Source organism: Corvus brachyrhynchos, unplaced genomic scaffold, assembly GCF_000691975.1.
Source record: "Corvus brachyrhynchos isolate BGI_N302 unplaced genomic scaffold, ASM69197v1 scaffold425, whole genome shotgun sequence".
Lineage (NCBI taxonomy): Eukaryota > Metazoa > Chordata > Aves > Passeriformes > Corvidae > Corvus > Corvus brachyrhynchos.
Genome location: NW_008237896.1, coordinates 113075 through 136227, shown reverse-complemented (window position 1 = coordinate 136227; position 23153 = coordinate 113075). Strand labels below are relative to the sequence as shown.

At 42.5% G+C, this 23153-nt stretch overlaps 1 protein-coding gene across 3 annotated transcripts in view; it reads left to right on the top strand.

The window, feature by feature from the left end:
* KDM1A (lysine demethylase 1A) overlaps window positions 1–20341 on the top strand; it is a 74594-nt gene extending 54253 nt beyond the window's left edge. For 2 of the 3 annotated variants that reach the window (XM_017732915.1, XM_008632597.2), the window contains 11 exons: window positions 2707–2849; window positions 3786–3876; window positions 4597–4731; window positions 5967–6040; window positions 6695–6806; window positions 7189–7321; window positions 8045–8232; window positions 8667–8781; window positions 13677–13804; window positions 14155–14301; window positions 15350–20341. In XM_017732915.1, coding sequence (XP_017588404.1) covers window positions 2707–2849; window positions 3786–3876; window positions 4597–4731; window positions 5967–6040; window positions 6695–6806; window positions 7189–7321; window positions 8045–8232; window positions 8667–8781; window positions 13677–13804; window positions 14155–14301; window positions 15350–15535 — 1452 coding nt within the window. In that variant the 3' untranslated portion in view covers window positions 15536–20341. The remainder of the gene's footprint in view (window positions 1–2706; window positions 2850–3785; window positions 3877–4596; window positions 4732–5966; window positions 6041–6694; window positions 6807–7188; window positions 7322–8044; window positions 8233–8666; window positions 8782–13676; window positions 13805–14154; window positions 14302–15349) is intronic. The other variant, XR_001861560.1, reaches the window with a different exon arrangement.
* Window positions 20342–23153: the final 2812 nt, after the last annotated feature.

Below are 23153 nucleotides of genomic sequence, written 5' to 3'. Positions count from 1 at the left end.
AGCTTCAGCCACCACTGCACATGGAGAGAGGGCCATTTCTCAGCCTTTCACGTGCAGCGTCTCAGTTTCAGCCTTGGCTGACTTCTGGTTTGCCTAATGCCACCTCTGCATGCTTGGGCAGTGCTACTTCACTTACCACAGATGGATTGTGGTGCAATCATAGATGCTTACGCTGGAGCTTGGAAGACACTGCTTAAATGATAAAAGTGATTGCCATTGGTTTCTTGAAACAGGAGATCTAATTTTAGTCAGGGGAGCTATCCTACACTTCCTTCATCTAGAGAAGAACTTTGAAATCTAATCATTCTGTGGAGCCTACCCTGTGTGGACTCTGTGGAGCATCTCTGTTTAGCCTTAAGGCAGTGCTTAGTAGTAGCAAGTCCTGTTTCCCACAGAGACCACTACTGGGGACGTATACCAGATCATGGCCCACACAGACAGGGCTTTGACTTAAGCCAGAAGCTGCAGCATCACTCTGTCCATCACCAGGGTCTTCTCTTCAGAGGCAGAATCACTTATCCATGGATAGACTGTATGAAAGTGTACTAGAAACAAAGTCATTTGGATCAGGCCTTTTAATTTCCAGCTCTTCTGTTTTCATAATTAAAAAAACCAAAAGGTCACAGTAGTGTGGACCCATGCTGTTAAAGTAGGTCCTGGTGTTCAGATGTGGTACTAGAATGCCAAAGTTAAGTCAGCAGTGGGTGTATCATGGGTATGCGACAAAAGAGTTTACATTTAGGAACTGCCATTTGAAGCTTCCCTTATGCCTCTGCTATGCTCAGTAGCCTTGTTGAAGGTTTCTGCTGGTACACATAGGAAAATAGTCTCATAATTGTGAAATACGTGTTCTACCTAGAATCACACCCACATGTTTTTGGACACAACAGGTTCAAGTTATATTGTTACATAGCTATGGAGTTACATAATTGTTATCAAATATTGACTGGCAGCAACTACCAGAGAGGAGCGGCGTCTTAAGTACAGATCTGGCTGAAGAGGAAGTTTCAGCTTTAATCTTGAAGGGGAGCAGTATTAAATCAGAGTGATCAATATGATTGCATTGGGGCAGATACTCAATTTTTCACAAATGAGCAGAAATGTAAACATGCATCTATATCTTGAAATTGTAGATTGGACAAGACTGAAGATAAGTGTAGGGATAGCTTGAAATACCCTCATAATCTTTAGATATGTGCTCCAGTCATCTTATAATCTGTGTCTTTTATAGTGCTGTTGCATACAATATTCCAACCTCTGAACTTACAGTATTGCAAAACTTTAATAATGTTTTAAAACCACATGATTTTGAGAAATAAGTGGTGGACTTAATACACAATATAGTTGTGTCAAAAAAGAGATCATTCATTTTTGAGACCTCATAACTTTGAATGATAAGAGAATTGAACGAATAATTAAGAAAGTAGGAGAACCTTGCATGGATTGCAGAGTTGGTGAGTCACTAGTCTTTGGCTGCCAGGGGGTGGGGGAGTTACCTTCATTCTTAAAATTCTGTCAGAGATGCATCAGAAATAGGGAGATTGATTTCATGGTGCCTTAAGTCTCCAGTGAGATGCTGCCTGCAGAACAGTACAGGGCTTCTAAGACATTTCACTGCAAAAATAGTGGGAGAATCAACATCTTAGTACAGGCTGGTAGACAAGTTGGCTTATAACACTTACGGTATATACCCAGAGATGAAATACAGCTGTTAATTGTGAACTTCAGTGTTTCAGTCTGGGAAAATGCCAGAGAAGAAAGACCTACAGAGTTAGAAGGTAACCACTGGCACAAGAATGAGTGGCCAGCTGCAAAGTCAAAGAGGAGTTGTAATTAGACGATGAGATACTTGCCACTTAACGCGGGGTATCCTTTGAGTTAGGGTTGAATAATAATTGGAAAAGAGCCATCTGATCAAGTCATAGGGATAGGCTTAGCACTGTTAACAACACCTCTCAAGTTATTTTCGTTCTGTTTAGCAGCCATCCAAGAGCTTTCCCTGTCTTTCTGAAGCAAATAGTTTTTTCTTTTCCTCATGATGATTTTTTCCCTTACACGCATCAGTGTTTCTCTCTCTTCTTTGTTTAACCCATGCGTGGCTTAACAGATGTAAGGTTTGCTCATTCCAGCACTTGAGCTCTCATCATGTAACAGGTATTTTCATACTGGCAGCACTCACTATTTAATTATTTAGTGAGATGATAATCACTATTTAACTGAGTATCATCAGTACAGTAAAATACTACCATTCCGTACATGTCCTGCAGTGTTTCTGCCTTCATCCTAGAAAAGCTGGATTGTTAGTTCTTAGTCACAGTGATCATTCCAGAAGATAAATTACTGCCTGTCTACTTCGCTGAACTATGCCAAGCCTTCTAAAGCCTTGTGATTGTGTAGAGCCATCCTTCTGTCAGAGCCTTTTGGCAAGCTTCTCTAGCTTTGATGAACACACCTTCCTTTTCGGTACGGAAATCTTATGAGCCCATAAAGCAGTTTGGTTTTCTCTTGCAAGAGGAGTCTGTGATCGTGGTTTGACAGCTCTTCTTGTGCCCATCCTGGCAAAGTGTGACATTGTGTTGTACAGACCTTGGCGTCTGACCATTTGAGAGAGCTAAAGGTATTAAAATTTTTTTTGCAAGGGCTATTCTCAGCAACTGTATTATTTATGAATAGGTTAAGAACAATGTTTGTTCTTTTGTCTCCTAGGTTCCCAAAGAGAAAGATGAAATGGTGGAGCAAGAATTTAATCGTTTGCTGGAAGCCACATCCTATCTCAGTCATCAGCTGGATTTTAATGTTCTCAATAATAAGCCTGTCTCCCTAGGTCAGGCTCTGGAGGTTGTCATACAGTAAGTGACTTCTCTCTTTTTGGTAGACCTTCCCATTTTGTGGATGAATTTCCAAAAGATACCTGAAACAATTGTGGTGTTCCTATAGGTAAGCAGCTGCTTACTCTCTTAAAACAGCTGCTTGATCTCACAGATAGTTAAAAGTAGCAAACCTCTCTTCTTGAAAGTTTCCTGGAAATCATTGCTACAGTGACTCAGTGCGATTGGTGTGCATATAGCGCACTAACACTACTTGAAAGCTAATGGCAATTGTAATGGCCTTTAATAGCAGGTAACTTCAGACTCATATTTTATCTGGTCACATATCCCTTATGTACAGAAACTTGCATTCATTTTCTAATTGCCATACAAGAATTTACTAAAATATCCCATGATGTGATTTTATTGCATTCCATTAATTAGATTGTGATAATAAGTTTTCTCATTAACACTGATGCCTTTTCCTGGTCTTAAAATCAAGAGTCATGCACAGTTAGAAGGGGAAAAGGGATTTTACCTTGGTATTTATTTTAAGGATCCTTAGGTGCACATGTCCAGGTCATATGCATTGAAATGCACCCCACTGAGAGTGCCCCAAAAGATCGGGTATAACATTATAGGTTTTACTAATTAGCAGATCTATCAAAGATTCCCCAATGAGAGGCTCAAGTGAGCCCCCCTCCCCAAGGAACCTTCCCCTGGATGGTTCTATCTTGGTTTACAGAATGTGTTCTGAAGAGGACCTTGGGCTCTGGGGCACACTGATCCCTGGCTACGAAGCTTCTAAAATGTTCAGTCTCTTAGCTTGACAGACAAGTCCAAGAATGTAGGCAAAAGCACTAAGAATACAGAAGTTGCAAAAAGGTATAACGGGTATAAAAGAAAAGGCAAAAAATCTTCATGACATCAACACAAGGATTTTATGTTGAGCTGACTCTCACTTCTCACCTTTTCCAGATTGCAGGAGAAGCATGTGAAGGATGAGCAGATTGAGCACTGGAAAAAAATTGTGAAAACACAGGAGGAATTGAAAGATCTTCTTAACAAGGTCAGATGGTGACATTTAGGACAAGATGATGAGCATTGTGTTCCTCAGAAAGTGGCAAAATGCACAAAAATGTCCAAAGAAAAATACCAGAAAGTTGCTATTAATGCTGTTCTTAAAATAGCTCTTTGCTTAAGACCTACTTAGAAACCCTGTTAGGACAAAGGTGTCTCCTGCTTGAGGAGGAGAAAAATTGATTAGGCAGAAAACCCTAAAACATAATACAGGAAAAGAAGAGGACAGACATGATGATTAACGGTGATGTTTCATTGGTTCCCTTAGAGATGCTGATATTGGCTGAGGCTTTTGGGGAGCTATTTAAAAATGTTTACTGTCTTCACATCTGATTTGTAGTACAGAAACAGTGGATTAGGCCTACTTCCATTATTTTTGCTCATGGTAAACGACATCTTTACTTTTCTATGGAAGTTTCTCAAATTAAAAACATTTGTGAACAGCTCTCAAATTATTTGGAACATAGTAAGAAATCAGTGATGTTGGGTTTCAGCCAACAGTTTTTGTTGTTTGAGGATTGGTGGTATTTACTCTGGTTTCTTGGAGGTAGAATTGCATATAAGTGATACCTGCCAAAACCAGGAAATCTCTTTAGTATAATGGCATAGTTTGAGGTGAATATCCAGTTTACACAGTAACTTGTTGAAATCTGCTTTTCCTCATTTTTTTTCTTCTTTCTTTCTTCTTTTTCCTGCTCTATCTTAAAAGATGGTGAATTTAAAGGAGAAGATTAAAGAACTTCATCAGCAGTATAAGGAAGCATCAGAAGTGAAGCCACCTCGGGATATTACAGCAGAGTTCCTTGTGAAAAGCAAGCACAGAGATCTGACTGCACTTTGCAAGGTAAAGGATGACATACATATAGTATGTTAGTCTGTTTTCTCAGGATTTCAGCAGCCAGATAAAATTAGCCAATGTAAATGTTTTCCACATCTCTCACTGTGATCCAGTGCTTTCAAGAGAATGTGATTGACAGTAACTGTGGGTTGTAACACTCATAGGTCCTTTGAGAACTTTTAGCTAGAGAGTACTAAGCTCAGTTTTACGTAAGTCTGCTGGCTCGTGTCAGACAGCATGTAATGTTTTGAAGATGAATTTTTATGTCAGATTTGGTCTTTAATACCGCTGAATTTCACAAGAGTCTAGAAATAAAATCTGCATTTGAAGAGAGATACCTTTTCTCTAAGATAAATAAAGGTGGTTTCTTGAATAAAGACTTCTTTGTATCCAAAGATTATCATGTATAGAGCTCTGTCTTGACAAGCAGAGTTACTTCCCTTCTCTGGGAATATCTTAATGTAGAGATGTGCCTTAAAAAGGAAACCGTAAAAACTGTTGTATCTATGATGGTGACGGACCTGGATGCTAACCCAGGTCAGGTAGAACCAAGAATCATTTTTCAGCTACTTGCTCAACAGAGGATGTATACCTTTATTTGGAAGCTCTGTGTGTGTGTGTGTATGTGTATGTATGTATACAAAAGTAGCGGCTCTTCTATTTTGTAACCAGTGAACAGCTTTGTGCTCCTGTTGCTTTTATTGGACACTCCAAATTATTGTGCCTTGAGGGAAGAATGGCTGTTGCCTTTATACCTAGTTTTACTTATATTTTTTAAAATCAGGAAGAAGCTTGAGTTAGATCATGTCTTTGCTTTTTATGTATGATTTATTCTGCTTTGGAAATTTCCATGTTCAATATTAGCTATAAACTTTAAAGAGAGAAAAGAATAGAATAAACAGTTTGTGGAATATGAAGCTCTCAGTACCATAGGAACCCTTAAAATATCAGGAGTGTAATGGACCCTTATGTTCTTCAGTTCCAAGTGTCTAAATTCCTGAAATATCACCAAACTAATCTTTTCTGCAGTGTGACATAGAGCTCTGTATATACACAGAGCAGAAGAGCAAAATATGCTGGATTAAATGTTGAAAAAAATAACAAACTCGATTTAGCTTCCACTAAATCCATGAATTTTCTAGTGATTTCTCTTGAGACTAGGCCCAGTCTGATGCTACATGATGTCTTCAAAGTCCTTTTACATGTAAACTGGTGTTAATATTAGCTTTTAATCTTAATAGGAGTATGATGAATTGGCAGAAACACAAGGAAAGCTGGAAGAGAAATTACAAGAACTTGAAGCCAATCCACCAAGGTAAAGATACAAACTAAAAAGAGAAATACCTAGTAAAGCAGTTATTTTACTACTTTTCCCGAGTTTCAAAATTGCTATGGTATGCTTTTATTATGGGAACTCAAGGGGTGAGAAAGGTACAAGCACGGAGTTTGAGCTCCCTCAGCTTTAGAACTCACCTTGCTCATTTTTAGAAATGACTCAAACAGAAAAGGTGGTTCTGAGCTAGGGTGATTCTGTAGAAATCCTGGCAGTAATCAGTGCCTGATCTCAAAAGGCATTTAAGGTCTTAAATACCTGTCAGTAATGATAGCATACAATTCTACTTTTATTGGCAGAATATTATTATTCTGTGCAATTTTACTAGGTTTTTGTTGTTGTCCTTATGCGTGCTACTTTAACCATTATTTATGTAACCTTTTTTTATTTCTGAAGTTTTTAGCTTCCCTGAACTCTGCTTTAAAAATCTGAATTTGCTGGGTTTTGATACTCAGTTTTCATGAGAGACGTCCAGATGTTGGAAACAGAATCTGTTTGTGTTGTTTTTTAATGCTTTTATTTCTGCACTAAGGAGAGACTCAAAAATCACTTGGGAAGAAATTTTCAGAAGCAATGCGTTCACAATATCTTGTTCTAACAAACTAAATATCTTTGTGTTACATTTGTTTTTTCTAGTGATGTTTATTTGTCATCAAGAGACAGGCAAATACTCGACTGGCATTTTGCAAACCTAGAATTTGCTAATGCTACACCCCTTTCTACGCTTTCACTGAAGCACTGGGACCAGGTAGGTAGTCATTACTCAGCAATCCACTAAAAACTTGAACCATGTTTAATTCATTCTCATTAAAGTTCGTCAGTGTTAAGAGTTTCTAACTGTTACGTGTGTCTGCTTTTGTGCAGGTACTGAATTCTTATGTGATTATTATTCAATAATGAAATTCCAGACAGCTTTTTGTTAGTGCCAAAACAATCTCTATCGGCACTGTCTGCTGAAAGTTTCCATACTTATTACTTGACTAAAAATCAGAAGAAATTTCACATTTATTTGACTCTCTAAAAAAAATTTTTTTATATATTTTCTGCCATTGTGTAGAGTTGTTGATTATTTTCTATTGACTATGGGGACTTCATTATGAATGCATGCTTTTTGTGCCTCTTCATTTTAGGATGATGACTTTGAATTCACAGGCAGTCACTTGACTGTGAGGAATGGATATTCCTGTGTGCCGGTAGCCTTAGCAGAAGGGTTGGATATTAAGTTAAACACAGCGGTTCGACAGGTTCGCTATACAGCATCAGGTACATGAACCCTCCAGGAAACTGCTTTGAGGGAGTATGAGCATAGAAAATAGACTTCAGTGCTTCTGAAAGCAGGTGTGAGGATATTGTAAAACCCCTCCCATTATGTGTTTGGGGTTAAATAAACAGCCATGTTTCTTACTGGGATTGTGTAAGTAGTTGTTAGAGATTTATTAATCTTGAATATTTTTTGATAATTTCTGTGACTCATTTGACACAATCTTTTTCAGTTGTATTTACTGATCACGTTATTCTCTTTACTTATTTACGTCATTGATTGAAGCATTTGGAGTAAGAGATCTGGAACTGCTTAAGGCTTGGTGCCACAGGACCTGGTATTAGAAGTATAAATGAATGTAATGGAAGGAATATATCTTTTTGTTGTTCTTCAAAACACTGGGCTTGGGAAACTGTCAGCTGGGAGAGCAATGTAATGAGAGGCTCACTCTCTACTTGTTGTTTATTTATGGATATATTTAAATACTGACCTGGATGAACCTTTAGGCTCATCCTAGTAAGGCCATTTTCAGATGCTACCTTAATTGTGTTTTCTGGAATAGAGCTAAATGGCCAGTAACAACTTGCCTACAAGTTGTTATTGTTAGTGTAAAGCTGTCTCCATAAACAAAGTATTTTCTAATGTGGTTATAGTAATTTCTTTAATTTTTAATCCAGTGCTCTTGCCTCCTGCTCTGTTAAACTGTTTTTCTCTCCCCTTTCCAGGCTGTGAAGTAATAGCTGTAAATACCCGATCTACCAGCCAGACCTTCATTTATAAGTGTGATGCTGTACTGTGCACTCTGCCCTTGGGAGTGCTGAAACAGCAGCCTCCAGCAGTTCAGTTTGTGCCACCTCTTCCTGAGTGGAAAACTTCTGCAGTGCAGCGTATGGGATTTGGCAACCTGAACAAGGTACAATGTCACTGGGGAAACTGCAGTAGGCCAGAAGTTGTCATAGATAGAATCTGAAATGTGGGTGAAATATGTCTGGTGGAGGAGAGGAAGAATGCCTTTTCCACAGCTGTTTTGCTAGGGTTTGATGATGAAAATGGTCTGAGGAAGTGTAAAGGCCTCTTGTTGATTTCCCTCACAGGTTTAAAAGAATTAAATTGCAGAAGTAGGTCTGATGGAACTTGTTAACCAGAAAATTGGTAAACTCTGAGAGCACACTAACCTGTGGGAAGGCAGCTGTAGTCATACACCTCTATGTATTATGTATATGCACTATATATTCACCACATTTCCCTTTCATGTTCTGTCCAGTGATGAACATCAATGAGTGTAATTGTCTTTATTTTTATTTCTTCCCTGTGCTCTTCCTAAGTGTTGATACTCTTTCTTTCTAGGTTGTGTTGTGTTTTGATCGTGTCTTCTGGGATCCAAGTGTCAATTTGTTTGGCCATGTTGGGAGCACTACTGCAAGCAGAGGAGAACTTTTCCTCTTTTGGAACCTGTACAAAGGTAGCTGTGGTGCATGTCTGCTTTTGCCAGTGTCTTATTTGTATAGTTTCAGATCTAGGAAAAAAAAAAAAATTAATGCTGTTAGTGTTCACATATGGATATGATAAGAAGATAGTATTTTTAGGAAGACAAATGGAAGCAGAGAACAGCACTGACTGCAGACAGTTCTGTAGTAGGTTAGGGCAGCACATAGGTAAGTGTGAGTGCTGGATTCCAGGCTGTGCCTGTTGAATTGCATTACTACTTAGCTACTGTAACACTTGCACTTTTGTAGCTACTTTATTTTCTTGCACCTTGGTGGAGTTGTCCTGTGACCTCTCCATGTTATCCTGGTTGCTTCCATTAAACGTCTGTTTAGTTGGGCTGATAATTCTGAAAGTACTTAATTTTCAGTGTTGTCTTAATTATCTACTGTCTACTTTGTCAGGAGGATGCATTGAGTTCTCCAAGAAAAGGGAGATTTGTCTTTGCAGCATTTCTGAACTGAAAGCCATTTCTTAGTTCATAAGTGTATGTGAAATTGAGTTTCTCTCTGGCCACTTGGAACATTGTTTGAGCTCTTCTGCTCTCACTAAGCTCTTGTGCCAATGGGTCTGGCACCCAATTTAGTCTTAGTTTTCAAAACCTCAGCTTCCTGGTTGTTTTCCGAGATGAACCGACAGTTTGAAGCCAGACCTCTTGGGGCTGTCTGTCTAGTCTGGGATGATTTGGTAACTCGTAGATGAGCTCCTTTCATCTGTGACCTCAACTCCTTTCTTGTGACTTTGCTACCCTGGATTTCACACCAAAGTGTGAAATGTAATTTTTTCAGATGTAAGAGGTGCTATTCACTTGTGTATTTTCTTAAGCGGCTGAGTGCAGAACAAGGGAAGGTGCCCAATTCTGCACCTGGGATGGCTCAACCCTGGGTGTACGGACAGAGTGGGGAATGAGATGCTGCAAAGCAGTGCCACAGAAAGCGACCTGAGGGCCATTAGGCACAGCATTGTTGCAGGGCCAGGAAGGGGATTGTCCTGCTCTGCTCTGCACTGTGGCCTCAGCTTGAAAAGTATTGGCAGTTTTGGTTGTCACCATATAAGAAAGACATTAAACTACCAGAGAGTGTCCAAAGGAAGGCAACAAAGATGGCAACAGGCCTTGAGGGGAAGCTGTATGAGGAGCAGCTGAGGCCACGTGGTCTGTTCAGCCTGGAGAAGAGGAGAGTAAGGGGAAGACTTCTTGCAGTTACAACTTCCTTGAGAGAGGAAGAGGAGGGGCACACTGATCTCTCCTCTGTGGTGACCAGTGACAGGACCTAAGGGAATGAAGTTGTATCAGGGGAGGTTTAGATTAGATAATAGAAAAAGGTTTTCCCCCAGAGGGTGGTTGGGCACTGGAACGTGCTCCCAAGGGCAGTGGTTACAGCACTAAGCCTGACATAGTTCAAGAAGAATTGGGATAATGCTCTCAGCCATGTGGTGTGACTCTTGGGGATGGTCCTGTGCAGGGCCAGGAGTTGGACTCGATGATCCTTGGGACTCCCTTCCAACTTGACATAGTCTGTGATTTCTTGGGGAGTACAGTGCAGCCTTTAGAGTATTCAACACCAGGGTTTCAGTGGAGCAGACAGGAGGCTTTGTGATTCCTTTGTTCCTCTTGCTGAGCAGTGCTGTTCCAGCTTGATGAGCTGTAGGCCCATCCACATGTAAGCTGCATTGTGCCCTAGAGGAAAAGCAAGTTGTGGGGTTTCCAGTTCATTGAATGAATGGCCTTGGTTCTTGTTTTAAGCAGTAAAGTGGCTGTGACTGTAGACTGGGTCTCAGACTGACAGGCAATTATAGAACTCCTTTTCGGAAAACGCTTAAGTAGCCAAAAGGTACTGCACTGCATGTTTCTACAGCAGGACTTTGCCATTAGGAGTTTTGGTTTATCTGTAGCTGGTGCTGCCACAATAGATTGTCAGGAGATCTCTGCAGTAAGTATACTGGTTTTGTTACTGCCATTTACCAGACGAAAAAGTGTATATATAAGGAGCATTATTAAATAAGTTACTTGTTTTGCAGATGACCAGTGGGCTTTCTTCCATTCTGTCATAAGCAGGCCAGGTTTCTCTGTTAAATGGAAAAAATTGCTGTCCAAGGGAAGTGCCTTTCTAGGCTATTGAATTATTAAAATGTTTGGTAAGATTTTACTGGAGAAATACAAGTAATGAGCCTTGGATAGCAAGGCTGTTCATGTGGCTTTTGTGGCTTTATGATGGCTCTATTATATAGTTAACAAGTAGTGTCGTGGTTTTGGTTTAGATGGAAAGATCATGTCATGTACAAATCAGCTTCACATGCTAAATTCTAAGCCTTCCTTGTCATGAAAAGAGGCAGAGCAGGTAGAAATGAAGCAGAAATGCAGTAAAACCTTATGTTGAAGCACAAGTCAGATGGCTGAAATCGAGAACAACAATTACCATTTCTCATGGATAGTTGGGTGTAGACCTGACTGAACTTGTGTAGCTGCTGTTTATTGCTGTCATAGTCTATTTCTGTAGCCATAGTATTTTGGGAGAGACTTTGTAAACTGAATAGGTTGAAGAAGTTATTAATACAGAAACAAAAGAACCAGAGGTATGTCTGCGTGAACTCTATGGGAGTTCTGTAAAAGTTCTTGGGCTGGCAGAGACCAGTTGACCTCTGAGAAGTGTTTAAAGATATGGGGAGGAATGGATCAGGTGAAGAGACTGCATGTGTCCATACTGGATGACCTGTTATAGCTCAGACAGGAGTCCTCTCAATGGTTTCAGTCTAGCCCAAGGGTAATGATTGCTGTTAAGACCTGTTGGCTCAGGAACACTGAGCCTGGACTGGAGCAGCTGCCCCAGTGCTGCTGGTGCCTCTTGCTCCACCACACTGTTGGATTGTTGTCGTACCCATGAAGGTGGAGAAACTCTGTCCTCAGGGTGGAGGAATGCCTGGCAGAAATGCTCAGTGTTTTCTGGAAGTTCAGTGTCATTTCAGTCTGTTTTCTTGCCTGACTACTCTGTTTTTCCTAGAGATGAGATAGAGAAAGGACCTCATTTTCGTCATATCTCTGTGGTTACTGATCTCCGGCTAAACCATGTTCTCTGCTTGCTGTTTGGTATCAAGGCTTAGTAAACATCACTGCCTCAAGGAGAGAATTTTTTGGGGAGCAGTGGCACATGCTTATTGTACAAGAAGCTTTTCTCAGCAGCACTTGGGTATTTGCGTAGCAAAATAGTCACTTTTCTGCTCCAGGCTCCTGCCTTTTTGTTACCATCATGAACTAATCCAGGTGACTCGATAACATTTTCAGATCTAGATAAATGCTAACAAAAAAGGCTGGATTTCCATAAAAATATTTTTGGGGTTGTCTGAATACATGTTTTCACTAAGAAATTCACTGGAAGCTGCATTTTGATTGTGCAGTTGTTCCATCAAGAAAAAATACATTTACTGAACAGTTGCTGGGAAGTTCAGGGATCTTATTGTATCAAGGATAGCAAATGAGGAAAAAATTGATGCTGAAATGACAAAAGAATTTCCCAATGTCTATGGATGATAGGAAATCAGTTTTTTGTTTGTTCCTTCAATTGTTTGAAAGACTGGCCTTAATCTTTTAGAAAATGGAGTTAAACTACAGGAGCCATCCTGTATCTTTTTCTCTAATAAAATGCCTTTAATTCTGCATATTTGTGTCTTAATTGTGTCTTGAGTAGTGTAATTATGTGTGTAGTAACAACTCTTACTAATCTAGCTTCTTCAGAATTTTAAAGGCTGTTGTTTTTAACCAGACTATTTTATTGGGTCTTCCAGCCTGAATATTTGAAGCTGAACTTCACCCCATTGTCTTTAAGGACTTTATAGGAATGTACACCATCCATGTACACATGATTTCCATGCATACCAGGATAGAACAAATTCACTAATCACTTTGGAAATTTGTACAAAAGTTTAAGCCAGATTTTTAGCAGGGACTTTTATTTTCTATTTCAACATGCTTGACATTGATTTGTAGCTGTAGTATTTTCTTTGATAAATTTAAGAGTTCTTAAATATCTCCAGCAGGAGAAAGATCAACTGTAAGAGTTTTCATTAACTGTGCTGAGGTCTGAGTCACTTGCCTGTTTCTTGCCCTTGGGTTATTTTGGTAGTTCTGCAATACTTACCTAAATTTTCCTTGTCTTTGTGACTGCCAGAAATGAGAGCTTACTCTTACCACAGCTGGCTAGAGGGAAAACAACATCTATTTTGTGTGTATGGTAAATTATATTAATGCTCTTAGAAATGGCTGTCTCATGACAGCTGAGTTACTTGATATCTGTCCATTTTACTTCTGAATTCTTCTCAGAATTGCTGTTTTTCTGGAAATTGTTCTACTGTTCATCGTTTTCACTCCATTGAGGTTATTTAATGTGAATGTGCATTGGCAATGGAGAAGTCTAGATATTTGCATGAAGGAAGTACTTATACTGGTAACTTAACTGCTCTGCTAATGTTAATCATACCTAAATTAGATGGTTTGGAAGGTACTGAATTCCCTGAAATGTAGCATGGTTGGCTCTTAAATCCCGGTGGATGCTCCTATGTCAAATAAGCAATGTCTTCGCTGAAAAAATCTTCTGTCTCTTCTGCATGCTGTACTTCCTGATGTTTTTATTTACTTTTTAATACATCAGTTCTCTTTATAATTCTTAATAGTACCATGGCATATATAAATTCATTTTCTTTTTGTTATATGGACATGATGGTGGAAAATTTAGGACTACTTTTGTTGGATTTGTGTAGTATCTAACCTCATGGCTTAACTGCACAGCCGTGTCTATCCAAGTCCAACTTGTGTTATCAAAATGTTCAATTTCAATAATTCAATTGTTTTTTCTCTCTCCTACCCGCCCCCCCCCACAGCACCAATTTTGTTGGCCTTGGTAGCAGGAGAAGCAGCAGGGATCATGGAGAATATCAGTGATGATGTCATTGTTGGTCGGTGCCTTGCCATTCTCAAAGGCATATTTGGCAGCAGCGCTGTGCCCCAGGTCAGTACAGGCAGCAGCTCGGGCTGAAGGAGTAGGAAGAGTGCGTTGTCGTCATGTTGATAATGGGAGAAGAAACAGAGGAAACAGTACACACACAGCGGGCGTATGCAGCTATACAAAGTCTGAGTTCCAGTTGAGGATCTACATGCAGGACGGTCTAGTAATATATTGGAAAGACTTAAGGAATTGCCATCAAAGATTTACCTTAGTATGTGTTATCATAGAATATGAATGTGGAGTTCCATCATTAACACTTCTTCCTTATATCGTTGCTATTTGCATTGTTTGTATTTGTCATAAACTGTAGAATTTGCACTGTCTCAACAACTGAAGCTCCTGTCTTGTCTCAGCCTAAAGAGACTGTGGTGTCCCGCTGGCGTGCTGACCCGTGGGCCCGGGGATCGTACTCCTATGTAGCAGCTGGATCCTCTGGAAATGACTATGATTTGATGGCTCAGCCGATTACTCCAGGGCCAGCCATTCCAGGTGCTCCGCAGGTGAGAAACGCCCCAGTTATTTTTAGAAAAACCTCAAAACAGAATGATTTTTCTGAGTAATTTCCATACATATCTAAACAGAAGTTTAGACACTGGCATCTTATGATGAATGATTAAAACCTGTAAAAGAATTATTTTTTCATCCATGAGTTCTGTCATCAGAGGTTTGGTGTCATTTGTTTGCTAAAATAAGAGCGTTTTTATTCAGAAAGCCAGTTTGGTTATGTCTGAACAGAGTATTTAATGTTATACCTGTGTTTCATACTCCATGTTTTTGTTGTCCATTGCCATATGTAAGTGAGTTGTAGTGATTTGAAAGAGGGTAAAGGCCAGAATGAGAAGAACAGGACTCAAAAGGTCTCTTCCCAAATGGGGGGCCAACACAATGAAGGTAAGAGTCATCTCCAGATCATGGTGAGGGAATTAAGTTTGAGAGCAGCAGCCACTCTTGAAAGCACTGCCAGTAAAGGCTGTGTGGCTTTGGCTTTATTTGAGTTCTTGTTCTAATGATACAAGTCATTAGTACACACAGCTATGAATAAAATTATTCCCTGCAGAATGTAATACATGAACATTTGTTTTTCTCCCACTTTTTATGATTGTGTGGGTAGTTGTTTTAGGTCTCAGTTTAAAGAGAGTCTGCTGATTTAAGTGAATTATTGAACTTTCTGTTTGTTTACTATGCTAGAGTTCATGTTCCAGGATCAGAAATTATTCTTCCTAAACACGTTGACAGTGTTTGACACGTTTGACAGTTTGTCTGTAGAGTTACGGTTACAGCTTATAAATGCTGTTTCGATACAGCTGGGACATAACCCTCTTCTGCTTCTCTGGCTCTGCAAACATTGCTTATTGAATAGAGCTTTATTTTATTGGTAATTTGTACACAGGTTAAAATAAGTTCAATATGGACTTTCTTAATGTGCACCACCTTTATGATGATGGAGATTGTGGTGTGCTTAGAGGACTTTTAATATTCTTAAAGTATCATTTGCTGCAGAATCTGAAAAAACATGAGCAAACCCTGACAGTGTTCTTTGCTCCCCAGCCCATTCCTCGCCTGTTCTTTGCGGGTGAACACACCATTCGCAACTACCCTGCGACTGTCCACGGCGCATTGCTGAGCGGCCTGAGGGAAGCCGGCCGCATCGCAGACCAGTTCCTGGGGGCCATGTACACACTGCCACGGCAGCCCACGCCAGGCGTGCCCCCCCAGCAGGCTGCCAGCATGTGAGGGAAGCAGGAGGCATCAGAAGAGGAGTGTGAAGCCCACAGTGCTGCTGTTGTGGACCCTGGGATGGAGATACTCAAGTAGTTTGTAGCAGTGTCTGCTGAGAGGGCCCTGAGTTACTGTACAATGCTTGTCTGAGAATGGCCTTACAGAAGCTTGCCAAACCTTTGGCTTGGCAGCCTTTTACAAAACCTTAGAGCTATTTGAAGGGACAGTGTAAACAGAATCCTTTACTGCAAAGCTGGTCAGGGACTTTGACTCTGCAGATACTTCTTGAAAGTCAAAATAGCTGGAGGGTTTTTTAGGGGGTTTGGGGGGGTTTTCTACCTATGTGCATATTTACAATTTGGTAATTGCACAAGGACCTCTAGAAGTTGGTTGCTACGAATAGTAGCTTAGTGTAGAATGTATGTAAACTTTGTGGGGGTTTTTTTATGGTTTTGTTTTGAAGAGTAATATTTTTGATCAATTCTAGTCCTGTCTGGCATTCAAGAATTTGGGGCAACTGTTTGCCTACCAGTAACAGCAAATCACACCTCTCCCAAATGGTCCATTGGCTGCTACATCATCTGCATCCTGCTGTAGAGAGTAACCTGGTATTACTGAGTATGCTAAGCATACTGTTTTATTAAATACTTTCAACAAAAGAAAAAATATTAGTACTTGTTTATATAGAAACAGAGTTGCCTAGACAGTAAGTTAGCTGAAGGACCTATTTCTTTGCTCAGTGTAGGAGTGTACTCTTTACCTCTTGGCTTTGTTTCTGCCAGGCTGATGGAATGATGTTGCAGCTGCCATTATGCTTCTGAAAATAACTTTGGTTTGGCTGCTTTTCCACCTAGTCACCTTATAATTCAGCACATAGAGCCTGCCTTTCATTGCACAGAGCAGTTTTATGTAAGCATTTAGTTATTTTCTCCCTCTCTTCCTTTCCCTATTAGCATTAGACTTATTTCTTTGAACTTTTCTCATCCTGTTTCTGCAGTTTATGTCTGTCTCACCTATCCATGGTCTCTGTTCACACGGACTTTATTGCTTTTCGCTGCTTCTGTTCTCACTCTCTGACCCCATGTCTTCATATGTGCAGTCTGTCCCAACTTCCTTCTGTCTTTGCACCTTCTGTTCTTTGCACCTTCACCAGAGGACTGGTGCCTCCTCTTGTTCCATGCCTGTCCCTCTCCAATTACATTGCCCTTGCTTCTTCCTGAAGAAAATACACACACTCGAGCACGACTGCAGACCTGGCTTGTTTCTGGCTTTGTTGCCTTTGGCCAGACTCTCCATCCTCTGTCATTGTTCCTTCTACTGTTTTCTTGTGTATCCTTCTTCGCAGCTGGAGACCATTCATCCTCCTGACCATGTCTGTTGTCTTCTGGTTGTTTTCTCCTTAGATGTTGAGGTCTGTGAGGGGGTATTTCGATAGCCAGTCCTTTTAACAAGCTATGAGAAAGGGGAGGTTCTGATGTGGCAGGGATATTGGGCTGGGAATGAGACAGATTGGAGGTGTCAAGGACTAAACCCATTGGAAGTAGTTGGATTTGGTGCCATGGGGAGAGCCTTTATCCCAAATCCATTTGAATCAGTGTTATGTTCCCCAGGTCTCTTAACTTTGCAAATGTTGCTACTTGAGTCCTTGATGAGAACTCCACTCATCTTTGTGCCTTCCAGGGACAAGAAAGTTTTGTGATGGTTGGTCAGAGAAATGCCACTGAAGGGGGGCAGGACTTGAAAGTCCAGTAGGGCATGGAGGAGGAGTGTCTGGGGGTGACAGAGTAGATAGAGAGTAATTTGAAAGTCAAGAGTCCCTGCCTTATGTTCGCGTAAAAGCCCATCAGCACAGCTCTCCAGAGAAATCCTGTTCCAGGATGAGAGATGCGTCAGACCTTTAAAATCCAGCAACAACTGAGCTGCTCTTGGCTTCTCTGACTAAGATGAGAAGAGGATCTGAGAAGTGGGGTGCTGTGCAATGTGAGTCTCCATATCTGTGGAGTGGTTAGCAGAATTCCTGATGGTGCTGTCTCTGTCATGAAATCCTGTGTGCTCTAGCAAAGTGTCAAACTCTTAAAAGCACTTCAGTCCCACTGGAAAATAAAACAGTCCTCACTTTAATGTAGCCAAAGTCATCTTTTCCAGACAAGTGTCAGGCCACTTCTGCATGGTCTGAGGTAAGTTTGAGCAGGTATCACTGCAGCTACACTGGCTGTATCTAACTCCTGAATCTGTGCTCAACAACAGAAGCCAGCATTTTCTATAGCTGTCAGTGGTGCAGGATGCAGTTGAGTATGGATGCAGTACTCCATGTGCTCCATTTGCCTTCATTAAGCCTTGCACTGCACACCCCCTCTGATGTTTCCTGTGTGCCCCTCTGCCCAGAGGGGCCGCAATCTCCCTATCTCTGCAGTACCCTGTGCTTGTTTTGGGTCAGCACAGGAAGGAACATGGCTGTTGAGGTGGTAAGGATTTAGAACATCGCTTACTTGGGTTTCAGGGTATTCAGGTGGGTGTGACCTGCAGGTCCTCATGGCTGAAGTGTGCAGACTACCTGTTGTTGGAAGCAGCTGAGATGCTGCAGCTTTTGAGGAAAACGAAACTCCATTTATTGGCAGCTCACCAGTTACGGAGGTAGCCAGACCATTTGAAGAGGCAGGATAGCCAGGCTGCTCCTGAAAGGACGTCCTGGAATCTGGTCTGGGATGGGAATGGCTGCAGTTGGTAAGGTCTTGGTAGGCCTGATAGCACTTGGAAAAACTCCTGAGAACATGGAGCTAGTGCAGATGTCATGAAGGAAACAGTAAGGGGTGGTCTTGTCTGAGCCTCACCTCCTTCCAGGAGTCATGTTCAGCTTACCTTGTTTTATCTCATTGCTTAGACTCATAGAAACATTAAAGTTGGAAGAGACCTGGAACATCATCCAGCCCTACTGTCCACCCAGCACTGCCACTGTAACCCCATAGTCACTAAAACATCACCCAGCGCCAGATCCCAATGCCTCTTGAACACCTCCAGGGGTGGTGCTTCCACCACCTCCTTGGGCAGTTCTTTCCAGTGCCTGACAGTGAGAACATTTTTTCTAATACTTCATCTGAATCTCCACTGTCTCAGCTTAAGGCCATTTCCTCCTGTCCTCTCACTGCAGGCACAGCAGATGAGACCAGCACCCACCTCACTACAACCTCTTGGGGAGTTGTAGAGAGCGATGTCATCCCCCTGAGCCTCCTCTAGGCTAAACAAATCCAGTTCTTCATAAGACATGTTTTTCTAGAGCCTTCACAAGCCTTGTTGTCCTTCTCTGCTCACGCTCCAGCACCTAAATGTCCTTTTGGAAGTGAGGGGCCCAGAACTGATCACAGTACTCATGGTGTGGCCTCACCAAGGCCGAGTGCAGGGGCAGAGTCCCTTCCCTGGCCCTGCTGGGTACACTGTTCTTGATACAGGCCAACATGCCAAGATTTACCCTGTGTCTGTCCTTGTCAGAGGGATATTGGTTTATTCTCCCCAGCACCATGATGGCGGTGATTAGCCCCAGGTATGCAGAGGCATTGCCCAAGGTGAGAGAAGTGCTGGGCCCCAGTCAGGATCAGTAAGGGTTCGTGTTGGGCATGTTCTCTGACAGCAGCTGCCGAAGTAAAGGGCTCATGCTGCCGGGGTGGGCTTTTAAAGAAGGGAAGGGTAGTCCCATGTGCCTGAGTACACAAGCATTGCTAAGGACAATGGAAGGTATTTGTCTGGCCCATTGGGAGGTCCTTGGGCTGGAGGGATGTGTTTGCCTTTGTTTCCATGTTATAGGGAGGCCATGGTCTGTCAGCAAGATCTACCTGATGCTTCTTGGCGTAAGAGTGGCTGGGAACTGAGGTCATGCAGGTGAGTCGAGAGAGGCCTTGGACCAGGTTAGGTGATTCTCCCAGCTGAGCTCTGTAATGGCAAAGCCTCAGCCTCTGATATTTTCATTTGTTTCCTCCTGCCCAGGCTGTGTTCCTGCTTGTGCCTTGACTGTTTCAGCAGGTCAGTGTCCTCCACCCTTCCCCCTCACTTCACCCAGGCTTCTGAGGCCTGTCAGATGCTGGATTGAATCTGTAGCGGGCTGAGAAGGAACAGGCCTTCCCTTCCCTGTGGAGTCAAGGCTACCACCTGATAAGAACACAACTGCTTTATTTGGTGTTTTGGAGGGGAAATAACTGTGGCTGCTGTGCCTGACTTGGTGCCATCTGTGAGCTTTGCACAGTGTGGAACAGTCTTTGGGGACTGAAGAGTTTGCATATCCTTAAGCCTTGTTTTCATAACCTGATGACACTACACAGAATTCCGGTTCAAGTTGAGCGCAGTGTGCAGCTGGTCCGGCAGGAACTGAGTTCTCTCAGCAATGCCTGCCACTGACCAGCTGTGTTGTGGCTGGCTTCAGGTGTGTGGTGCTTACAGTCCCTGTGCCAGCTGACTCCTATCACATGTGTGGCAGTTGTGGTGTGGGGCAGAAAGTCTGACCCCGGTCTGGGAGGGTTAAGATGATCAGATCTGACCACAGATCAGACTGGGCTATAGGTGAAGCCCTGCCAGTTGAGTCAGCTCTCAGAGCAATAGCAAAGCAGCCGGGGGACTTCGCAGGGGTTGGGATGCAGCCCAGAGGAGCCCCTCGAGGACAGTAGCCTGCTTGGGAGAGTGAAAGCATGTTCTGGGTTACCCTTGTAATATCTTCAGCATTCTTAGATCATATGAATTCCACTGGACATAATGAATCTGTATTCAAATGTTGGCAGAGCTTTAATTGGTTTATTTAGTTTAACTGGTTTATAAAGTAAGTCTTGTTTGACTATATCATTTGTCTCAATTTTGTAAGCCTGTACAAATCTTTATTGATGTCCTGCCAATTTGCCAGCTGCAAATTCTTATAGAGGCAGTGCTGGGCCTCTCTTCTGGAAATGGAAAGGCTGAAGGAGAAGGGTTTTGACCCCCACAGCATCATATAGAATAGATAATGTCAAAGAAACAAAGGAGATAGGAGAAGCAGAGGAGCTGTATGTGCATCCCCGGGCATGCATCATGCAGGCACAGGGGGGCTTGAAGAAGCAGCTGGAGATAGAGGTGTTAAATGAGAACTGAAAAGAGAAAGAGAGCAGACATCTGTTAGAACAAAAGATGGAAATTGTGCTGGCACCAGCAACAAAACACAGCTTTGTCCAAATCATGAAATTAATCACAGGTGCAGAGCCCAAGGAGTGGAATGGGAACACCTGGGCAGATCCTGAAAAATAGTTTGGAAGGAGATTAAACTGGAGGAAAGGGATGTGCAACCCCTTAAGATGGGATGGTCCATGGATCCCTATGGCACCCATCCATCTGTGCAGCCCCAGGGGTGGGACCAGGATTTGGTCAGCAGTGGGCTAAATGCCCACACAGACATGGGGAAACAAATGGAATGTTTCTTCGGAGAGTTTGGAGGCTGCTGGGGGTAAGATCAGATGTTAAGTGATGAAGTGAGTGGATTTTGCAGAAATGTCCAGAAATGTTTTTGAGTGACAGACCAGAGAGTGACCAGTGAATAATGTCTTGAGTAACATACTGGGCTGGGGATGAGGACTGCAAGGAAAGAGGAGAGCCTGTTACTGTTAAAGTGAGAGCTGTACTGGAGCTGGCAGCAGGGGGACAAAAGAGTGCCACAGCCATACCAGTGGACCCCAACCACCTTAAATCTCTTGTTAGAGGGCTGCTGGACATGGGAAAGGATTCAAGGCCATACAGTATGATCAGCAAACCACTTGGCCTCCACCCACACTTTCCCTGACTTGGGCAGATGATGCACAGCCCAGTTACCCACAGGTCAGAGGGCTGGTATGGGCAGTGGGGCTGGCAGAATAGGAGGTCCCAACAGGCCAGTGGGAAACCTCTCCCTGGGCAAGTCCCCAGCTCCTAACAGCCTCACCTCGATGAGTCAGAGCTGATGAAGCCCACCCAGGGGAGGAACGATCCCTCCCTCAGGAAAGGCCCAAGCACTGGGAGCACCTGACTGAATTTACACGCCCTACAGGCAAGGGGCAGAGCTGTTAGAAGGAACAATGAGGGGCCAGAAGGACAGGGTTGACACTTCCTCCAGCCATGTGCCGTTAACCCTTTTGCATCTTTGTGACAGGACCTGAAGGAGTTAAAAGAAAGGGAAGCTGAAGTCTGAGGTTCAGGCTGCCTGATCTATTTTGTGAATTTTTGCCAATAGTCTGCTGATAAGGAATGTCACAAGCATCCCTGTGAATATGCTTAGAATTTCGAATTGATACAGGGGCCCAAATAAAAAGCAGGTGGAGAATTAGGAATTACACTGTCAAAGAAAAGCTTTAAATATAGTGGAGATAATGGGTGTAGCCAAAAAATGTCTGTTCACCTGAACTCAGCTCTGGCTGCCTGGGGAAAAGAGACTCATGGTTGTGAAGGTGGCACAGAGCTCTCATACGGGGAGTTTACTAGAATTTGACAGGCTAGCAGGCAAGCAGCAGTACAGCAGAGTGAGACAATGGCCTAGTCAAAGGTCATGCTGATGTCCTGTGTCACAGTTGGGATTTGTATTTCTGACATCCAGACATCATTGCCAATAACTGAAATCTTTGGGTTCTCATAATTTCCCCAGCAGAGTTTTGTCCTACTGGGCTGCTGACAGGTGACACCTCCATACCTGATAATCAAAGGGGTCAATTCCCATTGGTAACACACGTGGGACAACCCATCCTGTTGAAACCACCGTCTACTGTCTTTGTGTCTGTGATCCTGCAAACCCCAGAGGCTTTTGAGTCCTGGCAAGCCCTAGAGGGTAGTGGGAAGAGCCACCCCATTAATGCCCGATGGATTAACTCTGAACCCAGTTTCGAAGGTTTGAGGCCTGGTTTTGTTTTCTTACAGGACAGGGAGCTGTGGGTTGCCCTAATGCTCTTGCTGGTGACAGTACTGGCTGCCATCAACAGCCAGGACCTAATGACAATGTGGTAGCAAAGAGAATAGTAGCCCAAATGATTTGCCCAAATGAATTTAACCTTACCCTAAAAGAAGGGGTTCACCTACCCCTAAATCAGCAGAGGACCTCTCACTTATTTTTGTACAAGATGTTAATGTGTTATTAGCTCTTGAACTTAGAAACAATATAACAGCTTAGTTGGGCAGTTGAAGGAGCTGGGGAAGGACTATGCCCATATTAGCTGTAGCTGGTCACCAGGTGTGGTAAACAGCAGCTCAGTGTGGGATACAGGATGCTATTTCTATCTGCTGACAGAGATGGGCTCAAGTTGGAAGGTACTGAACCGTGTTCCAGTATCCTGAGGTGAACTCTGTGTGTAGTGCCTGGTGGTATACTGCTGACCACTTGTTGCAGTACATGAAACCACTGAATGCCTCGTGGTGTGTTAAACACCCCAAAGGAGACGGAAACAATCATCCCAGGACATGTAACTGGAATGCCAATGCTTGTCCTTAAAACTTAACAGGGGCCAGGAGAACCCACAATGCTAGCTGGGATGAGAGGAATGATAGGACATGCCCAGCCTGGAAATCCCTGCTTTAGACCTGCCATCAGATGTAGCAACATAAGTAAAATGCCTTTGTTATGGTTGTATCTTTCTGCCCGGAAAGAAAATCAGCACAGAGCTGG